Source organism: Pundamilia nyererei, unplaced genomic scaffold (genome assembly GCF_000239375.1).
Source record: "Pundamilia nyererei isolate P.nyererei 1_Seehausen unplaced genomic scaffold, PunNye1.0 scaffold00072, whole genome shotgun sequence".
NCBI classification, from domain to species: domain Eukaryota; kingdom Metazoa; phylum Chordata; class Actinopteri; order Cichliformes; family Cichlidae; genus Pundamilia; species Pundamilia nyererei.
In genome coordinates this window covers 1,015,648-1,026,382 of record NW_005187473.1, presented here as the reverse complement: position 1 = coordinate 1,026,382, position 10,735 = coordinate 1,015,648, and the positions used below count along the sequence as shown (strand labels likewise).

The window sequence follows — 10,735 nt, the reverse complement described above, 5'->3', positions numbered from 1 at the left end:
ATGGACAAGTACCCTTGTCTTCTGGAAGAATAATAGTGTTGTTGTCATTCCTAAGTAATATGAGTGCCTTCATTTCCTCCATGCTGATGTTGGATGCTGGGGGCTGTGCATTGACGAGTCAGGCCGAAACTTTTATTTGCAGTTGCTCTGCTTCAATGTCTGCAAGGTTGTTCTTTCACATTTCTGTTTCTGTGGCTGTGATCAGTTCCAAAAGCGGGACTTGTCTTGGTGTCATAGCAAAGTTCAACCTTTTTGAGTCTGACAGAAAACTCACTGTTTGGGTGAGTTGTCTGTCAGACAAATTGTTCACCCACTTGTTCACATCCTCCGTGTGGCATCCTTTTTCTTCTGGCTGCTGAGGACACTCTCCATACTTTTCTGTGGTTTCTGATGAAAAGTAAGAAAGTCAAACTTCTTTCGTTGCCTGGTCTTTTCATGCTCTGACTCTCTTCTACACCCATCCCCTTCAAATAGTCGTGGCAGATCACCGACCCTTCCTGAGCATGGTTCTGCCGTAGATGTCTTCCTGTTAAAAGAGAGTTTTTCATCCCCATTTGTTGCCAGAGTGCTTGTTCATAGGTCATCTAATGTCAGGGTTTTTAACTTACAATATAAATCACCTTGAGATGATTCTTGCTGTGATTAAATAAATTGAAGTGACTGAACCCTATCCCAGCTCGTCCTAAGACAGCTGGGATAGGCTCCAGCCCACCCATGACCCTGAATTGGATCAGCGGAAGAGAACGGATGGATGGATGAAGTGAACTAAATTGAGTCAATAGCTATATTTAAAGAAAAACCTTCACAGCAAACAAACTGCAGCATCAGCATGCATCCACTGTTTGATGCCCAAAATATCATCCAGGAGGCCCGCCCTCCCCCACTTCCACACACACCCATGTGTTCCATCTAAAATGCAAACAAAACCTAGAGCCATGTCTATTATTTGCATTTTGTTTGAAGGTGTCCAATGACATTCAAGGCTAAACTATTACTGCACCCACCAGTGACCTTCATGAGGAACAGCAGAAGCTCCACAGCAGTTTTCACAACTGTGAAGGTCAGCAGTAAATACTGGACATATTTGTGGACCTTTACAATGAGTTTGTACAAGACTTCATGCTACCTTGGGGATTAAATGTAGGTTTGATTGATTGTTATTTTGAAATTCAAACTCTTACTCATTGAATATATACTGAAAAAGTACATGCATAATTACCAAGTGTATTGGTGCTGTGCCAGAGAATCGAGTTGGCATTTCACCTCTCTCCAGCACATCAAAATGACTGATGATGTGTGTCAGGCTAGAATAATCATTAAATTAAATATGTACTGAGTTAGAGAGCATCTAAAAGGTGTCTGTTTGGCTCAAGTGCTTCACAGCCATGAATGTCTCTGGGTCAAAGCCAGCCTTCACTCTTTGGTGTCCTTCAATTTTTCCTCTTTTCAACTCAGCCTCATTTTCATATTTAGCCAGAACAGACCTGAGGAAAAATATATTACACAGTACTTCCCCAGGAAACCCAAGGATGACAACATATCCTCTACCAGATTTTATTTGGAATAGTTTGTACTTTCTCAGGTTACCATGAACCTTTAGTGGAGTTGTGTACTTGTAACATTGACCTCTTATTGAGAGAAGGAACATATTCATTCTATTTTTAATGCAGTTTTGGGCTTATAAAAACAAATTTCAATCATTTCTAAAAGATGAATGTTTGCGTGCTTGTAACATTCTCAAAGTATTTTTTGGTTACTGGACTCGATACACACAAAAACACTTGAAATACTTGTGTATTAAATTTCCACGAATATTCGAGATGCTTGTATTTTCTCTGTGGAGATTTTATTTGTTACTGTAGTAGACTGAGTCGGAGTGCCTGAGTGACCTACTGTAAACTCCCCAGATTGTTGTGAAAAAACAAAACAAAAAAACAAAAATGTAGTGATGTACTGACTATCTGTGCATAAAGTGCATACTTCAGATATGGCTGTGAAGGCCCAGGGCCCCTCTTTGTTGCTTTTAATTATACAAAACCTCGTTGTATAAACTGATTTGCATAAAAGGAACATCAAAAAACGAGACAAAAATGATGCAGTGATGTGTAACATTAGAGAACAGAAAAGCTATTGAAGTGACCCTATTAATAAAACTGCTGCTTAAGCTTTGATGCAGGGACAATTTTGAAGAACCTTAAGTTAAAAAAAATGTGCTTTGCTCATTGTAACTTTAATTGGCTGTTAGACCTCCATGATGCAGAATGATAGACATGCAGGATTCGACACTAGAAGGCTGTTAGAAGAACGAATTCACCTTAAATCTGAGTTTTGGATCAGTAGCTTTGGGCGTAATTTTGTGATGTTCACATGTATGCAGCCTGATATAGAATCATGCTAATAATGATTTTTTTTTTTTATAAAGTGGGGTATATTTGATGTCCAGCGTAAAGCAAAGACATTTGAATACATTTTGTTTTTAAAAGAAGAAAGAGTTAGACGATTTTTTAAAAAATCGTTACAAACACACTAAAATTGACCACAAAGTGATCAAAACTGCAAATTTAAAAAAATAGTTTTGTTCGGGTGTCTCAGAGTGAGCTCAAAACTGCCTCATGGTCTCCTTATGAATTATCCTTTCCTTTCCTGCTTCTGTTCAAATAAACGTGACAGTTGTGTTGCTTTTACGGGGAAAGCTTCCTAAAGAGTTAAACATCAAGAGCGCTCACTGCGCCGTGGTGGTGGCACTAAACCAGTCCTGGGGCTCCCAGAAGGAACTCTTAAGATTCTTTCATCTCAGTGAGGGAGGCAGTGCGTTGGACTCGGACCTGCGACAGTATCGTAAAAAGAAAGAAAGAAAGAAAGAAGAAAAAAAAAGGAGCCCTTCCTCCTCACGGCTCCATTCTTTTGCCTCCATCACTTGGCGGAGTACAAGCGGCGTGTGAGCATCCTCTTCCTCCCTCCGCTGGGCACCGGCCTGCCTCTGTACACTGTGACAGCGAGGCTACTCGGTGCGGCGCAGCGCACCGGAGCGCAGCTGGAGGAGAGCAGAGGGGAGAAGCGAACAGGAGAGCAGAAGAGGGGGAGGAGGTGGAGGACGGACGGACTGCTACCCCCAGAAAGGCGGGATTATACCCCACAGCATCCCGTCCCTTCAACATGCCTCGAGGGAATAAAAGACTTGCTGGGATTATCGCGCTGATCGCCTCGTTGCTGCTCGGCTCTTGTGGGACAGGTGCAGGTGAGCGGCTCCGCGCGCCTCTGGCACTGTTTAGGAGAGATGTAGAGTGGGGTGTTTTCTTGAAAGTCATCCCTGTGGTTTACTATTCCACCTGGACTCACTCAGCTGTAATGAATGAGAATAATACGTTTGGACGGTTGTAAACACGCCCGCTAATTAACCTGCCAGCTGGCAAAAAAGAAAGAAAAAGTCTTCTTCGTCTTTGTTCTCATATATTCTGCAGATTGTTAATTCACAAAAAAACCCTGAAAAGGCTATTATAAATAACTATAATAACTCATAAAACACATTACAGTTTGTTTATTTGGATTTAATTTCTTGATTATTTTTTTTGAGTCATTATGGTACAAATGATTTTAAAAGGAAGAAATATTTCGTGTCTGCCCTGCGAAAGCTTTAACTGATCTGACCTGTTTTTCCTGGTTTGGCAAGGAGAAGCTCAGCGCAGTAAATTTAGTGAATTAAACAGTTGGCTGGATCTAATCCGACCACCACAAGGGCTTGTTGTTGAAAGGGAGCGCATATCCTCTGGGGATTTATGGCTGTCAAGTTTTAAGAGATAGTGAATTCCAGTTGCCTTCTTATTTTATCATTTTTCAGCATTTGATGTTTTCTCATGAGAAGGAGAGTGGGAGAGACTGTGGGCTCGTCCTGGAGAGGCAGGGAAGCTGTGTAGGATCCTGGAGCTTCTTTAAGGTTCAGAAAAAGATCCTTAAAAAGTGATTTCATGGTGTGAGGAGATTTCTTTAAAAGAAACCACTGAACATGTCTGTATAACAGATATAGAATTTTTGTCTGCAACAAGTGTGCTACATCTCCTATTCACTGCTGCTGTTCAGTCCATGAGTGCATATGAGCTGTTAGTTTTTGATGGGAGGAATTTAGTGAATGGTTTCAGGACCTCCACAGTTGAAGTGGTTCAGTAAGATGTCATGGCCCCCTGCTTCCCACTGTAATTACTGTAGTCTACTTCCATGATATTGTAAATAAGGGCAATCTTGTATGTGACATCTCAGATTAAAAAACAAAACAAAAGGATCAGATGGTTTTGTGCACACAACTGGCCAGAAAAAACAAAAACAAAAAACAATCAGGAGGACGACTGTAAAGATGGGCATCCACAGGCACAGCACTTTCTCAGCTGCATTGATTGTTTGGATAGATAGTGGACGTATTTATATTACTGCTTGAAAATGACCTAAATTTGGATGAAAAGACAGTGTTGGTGCAGACCCACTTTGCTCAGGTTCATGAAGCCTAACAATCGCAAAGCCAGCAATTTCACTTTACTTCATATAGTTGATCTACAGAGTAATGTGTATTAGTGGGAGCCTTTATCATCCGTCTAACAATCTGTCGTCTGTCCATATTATGCTTCCTAAGCAATGAGCAGGTGTCAGCTCAGTAAAGAACTGCCATCTCATTCATCATGTTTCCTACAAGGAGGATGGGATGCTTCTGTCCATTCTGTAATAGTCTCTATCTGTCAATATACCCACTTTGTCACACAAGCACGCACACACTGAGCCAATTTCTCTAACGTTTCCAAAATGACAATATAACATACCCACCTGACAAACTAAATGAACAGCTGTGTGATGGTGAGGAAGTGAACTGCTGAACTCGTCACTTTCCAGAACAGCTATGAGTCAGTTCATTTCCCAATGTGGACAGACAACATGTTACACAAACTAATTCTTTCTTTGGCGACCCAGTCCTTACCCTAACTAACTCCCATAGCTCAAACAAAGACTTCAGCCTTGGACACAACAAGATGTTTCAGGCTATGTGTACTTAAAGTCAAGGTATCTGTGATGACACGGAAGGTGCTGAGGTAGAAGGTTTTAGATGCTGTTTAATGACCAAACAATGAGTTTGATTGAAATCGTCTTTGCTATTTGTGTGTAGCATCAATTTAGGCAGAACAGGTGATCTTAGTGCCAGCACACATAAGCCGGTGGCTGAGCTGCTATTCATCTTTAAATCCAATTAGCATAAGTCATATCAGGCATGGTATTTATGCTGCTTTAGCCTGCATACAGCTTCTGCACATCTGCAAGCTGCTTTGCAACCCACCTCCACCACAGCTGCTTCATTCCGCGGTGCTTCTGACCTCATCAGCGTCATTATCTGATGGCTGCTCTGTTGTCTTTGAGCTCGCTTTGCGTGTATGCACAGAGAAGGACAGAGAGGTCCCAGAAAGAGCAAATGTGAACAAATGTAAATTGCTGAAGATGAAAATAAAAATCTTTTGACTGCTGTAGTCCTGACTGAAATACATTTTTCATCCACTCACTCACGATCACAAGCCTAACCTGAAAGATGGTGATACCTAAAGCGAAATTACAGTACAATACAGAGTCACTTTAAGGTGAGAATAATGCAGACAAATCCAATGATTTTTCATACCTAAGTTGGAAAGTAGGCCAAGAAAAGTGTTTTGTGTCGTGATTGTCAACAGCCACAGTGGAAATTAAAAGTTTTACTTTCTCGCCCAGCACTCATCCTCTGCTTATCAATTCATGAAGAGGAGAATTTATTTTTAAGGCTCTCTTACCATTAAACGTACATTTCTAATTGGGGGTTTAATGACCATTTAAGAACATTATGCAACTGCTGCTGCTGCTAGTAACAAAACAGAGGTCACCTGCTGGATAAATATGTCATTTTAAACATTTGAGTAAATGACCAAGGCTATTATTTTTTCCCCAGCGAAGACTCTTCACCCCTTAGATCATTAGCATCATCAGCAGCACCATTATCATCTGTGAGAAACAATCTGGATCTCCTTCCTCCCACACACACCCTCACTGTTTGCTTTGTTTCATTTCACAATACAGGTAGACACATTTCTTTTTGCATTTTTCTCAAACTTGAAAGAAAACACAAATTTTCTTTATCTTCTTTTTGATTATTGCACCGACAGGGGCACCAAGGTAGCACAGGATGCATTTCATCTCTCAGATGACTGAGGGTAGATGTTTGATTATTTAAATAGCCGAGGCTGGGACGACGACGACTTTAAGGTGTTGTTATTTTCTAAGAGTGCTGGAAATTCATCTCCACCAGTCACAGCCAGACAGAGAATAAAAAAATGTGCTGGGGGAGAAGTTGATTTAAATTTGTGGCTGGCTCCCCGCTTCATATGGGAACAGCCCTGTCTCATCAGAATTTATTACTTTTCAATGAGCTGGTGGTTTGCACAGAGTGATCTAAAACCACGGAATAAAATCAATTTGATGCGAATGTGTCTCTGCAAACCATCCCTGTCCTTTATGCTTCATGAGGTTTAGAGAGCCAGTATGTGGCAAAAGAGCAAAGTAGTTAAGTATAAATTGCCCTTATTTTTATGTCATGTATTTAGCAGATGTGGAGTCATGAAGAGGTTCTGATTAAACCAAGGTTGCACAAAGGTGGCAGTACCTGGTGGTGTGAGCCTGGAGCTGTCAGTCATGAATCTAGATTTATTAATCCAGGGACAAGTAGTTAAGCCATAAAAGTGACAGAGAACTGCAGTCCATCCATCTGCCTTTGTAACCTCTGGGATTTTGTATTTGCCCAAGGCCAGCTCCCCAGCGGACGTCTGCCTGCCTAAAAACAGACCCATTCATCAAATGGGCCTGTCATTATATCAGATGACTTGTTATCGGTTCAAGAATTGGCCACATTCTGCTGAGGTCACTACTCACTGTCACTCTCTGGAGCAGCAGGAAAGCAGAAACTGTAGTCATCAGCTATTAGCAAAACCACACTGTGATTACCATCACTCTCTACAAGAAAATCTGCAGAAAAAGCTGCTAAATGGAAGATGTGATGAGATTCTTAACTGCTGTTTCAAATGAGTGTAGTCTGAACCTTTTGATCAAACATATTTTTGAAATTAAACAATAATAAATAATTAATTAAACATCCTTTTTTTTTTTTACTCCAGTTTTTTTTCCCTTACAGTCCTTCTTTTATATTGCAGCACTGACCAGGAAGTTTCAACCATGGTTGCTGGAAATAAACCTACCAAAAACTTATGTTTTCTGCTTTGTTGCTAAACAAAGATTTCAAACCTACATTACATTTTAGCCACCTGGGGGCAGTGCAACCCTCATAGACTGTATATAAAAGATGGCTTTACCATCAAAGTCTGAAAACTGAAGCCACTGCAAAAGCACCTTAAAGCTGCACTCTGTCCAGCATATTATACTAATAATAACGACACTGATGATAATTTGTTATATTAAAAACAAAATAAACTAAGTAAAAAATAGCAATACAAATAGTAATACATAGAAATAATATCAATAATATATTACACAATATGTTATTGTACAATATATTATTGATATTATATATCTGGTAGATAATTCTCTGTGTTTTATTGTATCATAGAAAGTCACAGCGTGTGCTATAAAGATTCCCTGTATCTGTCCTTGGAGTGGAGTTAATCAGTCTGTTACAGATGCTTCTCTGCTGCCCACCCACTAAGTGTTGTGCAGGGTGGTCAGGATAATCCATGATAACAGTTTTCTGACTCTGGGAGAACAGCCCTAATATTGCTTGTCTATCAGCTCAGAAGGACCATAATAAAGATCAAGTTGGTTGCAACCAAGCCCATAAACTCATCAGGTGTTTTGTTAGTGACAAGAAAGGCCCCAAAGTATTCTTGCCTTGCTGTTGACAAGTCGCTACTATATTAGCACGCCGTGTACCTTGATTTGTCAGTCAGATCCACCACTCTGCTACATCCCTCACTTACATACAATAAACTATGAAAGTTACTGTTATTGTGTTCTTGTCTGTTTTACACATGAACTTCATGTAATGTGAGTAGTTTTAATGACATAAAGACTTTCCCTGTGTCGCCTCACCAGCTGAGCCACCCATTAACACTGACACGGAAGTATGATTAGGTTCCTTCAGTTATCAGGTAGCTCAAGAGGCACAGAAACTGTGCAAAAATATTGGGATGTGCTCTGCTGTTCTCGGGTAATATAAATCAAAGGTAAACATGTTAGGATTTAAACGGTGGCTAATTGTCAAAAAACAATTCGTGATTAACAGGTTTGTTGACCTGGAACTTCCCAGAGAGAGCATGAACATGTATTTGGCCACTTTCAAAATGTAAACAAAATTTCTCTGGCTCGTACCTCAGCTTTGCCATCCTGAGGAAGCAGTTTTAACCATTTAATGCCTAATGAAGTGAACTGCAGGGTTTTTCTGCTTTGTTTTGCTGAAACACTTGTTAGTGACAAGCTAAGAAACCAAAACAGTGACTTAAAAGGTGCTAAAATATTCCTTAGAGCTGAAGGAAACAGCTTTACATAACTCCCTGTGGGTTTTGTCAGCATACGCAACACCTTTGACATAATCATCTAAGCCATTGCCATCTTAACAATATCGATTATTGCAGTGAGTAATGCAAGAGTTGCATCAATATTTTAGTGGAATTAATGTTTATGTGCTTGCTTTGAGCCCAAGATCTTCCCTACTGCCCTGCACAGTTTTAAGGTTTTCTAACTGCTTTTGACAATCTCATGTGGAGAATAATGTGTTCTTCCATTCAAATTAAATACATGATATGGCTACAAAGTCATTTATTATTAAAGGAAGGGTCATACGAGCTGATCCTTAGAAGAATACGCTGTATTTCTGTTAACGTAATGGAGGAGAAGCTGAGGAGATCAGCATATTGTGGTGGAAGGCACAAGAAATCAACAAGAAAGTGGAGGAGTTTGGTTCACTGCCCTGCATGGACATTCGTTGCCTGCGCCCTTCGTCTTTAATCCATTCAGTGACACTCCCAGGTCCTTCTCTCATTTCATCCATCAGTGGGTTTTCTTTGTGTGTGTATGTGTGTGTGTGTATTCGGATTCATTTGTCTCTCCTCATCTCACCTTCACACAGCTGCTGCTCTGTGGTGCACAACAACACAAGTCCCAGCAATGAAGTCCTGTTCAGTCCTGCATCACAATCTCTCTCTGTATGGTATTACTGTAACAAAGGCTGGGGGTGGAGTAGCAGGGTGATAGGTGAATAGTAACTTACTTAACTGCTTGTATTATTGTATAAATCCACTTTGAACTGCCTCGAGAAAAACAAACTGAATTTTTTGGTGAAAAACAAAAAAACAACAATTTGACTGTTAATCATGTTACCCTGTGTGCAGTATCGCATGTATCGCATTCTCCTTTGTTCCTCTCTCAACCAGTTAAACAGGAAATCATCGTCACATTGAACCTAATCATAGTCAGTGACCTTCTCTGTTTTCAGTTTAATGAATATGTAAGAACCTCTTAAAATATGCTGAATACCCCAACCGGCTGCGGTAGATGGCTGCTGCTCCCTCCTGGAAGTTTTCTTCCTGTTAAAAGGCAGTTTTTCCTTCCCACTGTTGCCAAGTGCTTGGTCACAGGGACATCATCTAATTGTTGGGGTTTTCTCTGTATTATTGTGGGGTCTTCCTTTACAATAGAAAGCACCTCAAGGTGCCTGTTGTTGTAATTAGAATTATTTAGAATTATTTAGATTTAGATTAGAATGATTAGAAACTGAATTGAATTGAACTGGACTGAGTCATCAACTGAAATGATTCCTTTGTTGTTCTCAGTAGTGCCTTTTTTGTTGCGTGTGTTTGCTTTGCTTTGTAGTAGTGTTTACTCATAGTTACAGTAATGTGTGTTTTTATTAGCATGTTCTGTTCTGCTAAGTTTTGTTAAAACTGATGGAAGGCTGATGGAAGGTGAAAACCACAAAGAGAAAAAAAGATTGTGAAAGGAACCCTCAATGTCACTTTGTATGAGAAGCAATATTGTCATTGTGGGCTATTATTTATCAGACAGGCCTTGAGAAACAGAAAGGTTTTTCAGTTGCAGGATGTCATCCAAGGAAACTCTGCTTCTCACAGATCAATATATACAATAAAATATAAGTCAAAGGCATGTCGATAGAACATTTTAGTGTGAAACATTACAATAAAACGTTATTTAGAAATGATTGCCTGTCACACAAATTATTGTGCCTGAATATAAAAGAATTCACCCCTCGCTTCTGGAAGTTCACATTTTATATGTGATTTAACACCTTTTTTTTCTTCTTCTTCTTTAGGCTCCTCCTATTTGGGGTCACCAGCCCATCTACCTCCATTTTGCTATATCCTTAGCAGCCTCCTCTTTCATACCAACCTGTCACTACACTAGACTCCATGACATTCGTGAATTTATTTCCACATTTTTTCCTCATGTCGGGCAGCTACCCATCCAACATCCTTTCTATTCATCTTTCAACGCATATACACCTTAACCTTGCCTCTCTAACTGTGTCTCCAAACCACTCAATCTCAGCTGTCCCACTGATGTACTCTTTTCTAATCTTATCCGTCCAATGAAAATCTCAACATCTCCAGCTCTGCCTCCTGTTATTCTTTAGTGCCACTGTCCTGAAGCCATACATTATAGCAGGTATCACAACAGACTTGTAAACCTTCTCTTTCACTCTATCCTTCTGTCA

At 40.1% G+C, this 10,735-nt stretch overlaps 1 protein-coding gene across 1 annotated transcript in view; it reads left to right on the top strand.

Moving 5' to 3' along the window:
* The first annotated feature begins 2,871 nt into the window (after positions 1–2,871).
* Positions 2,872–10,735, top strand: part of LOC102208068 (contactin-associated protein-like 4) — a 118,949-nt gene continuing 111,085 nt past the window's right edge. The window contains exon 1 of the mRNA XM_005736945.1: positions 2,872–3,238. Coding sequence (XP_005737002.1) covers positions 3,157–3,238 — 82 coding nt within the window. The 5' untranslated portion in view covers positions 2,872–3,156. The remainder of the gene's footprint in view (positions 3,239–10,735) is intronic.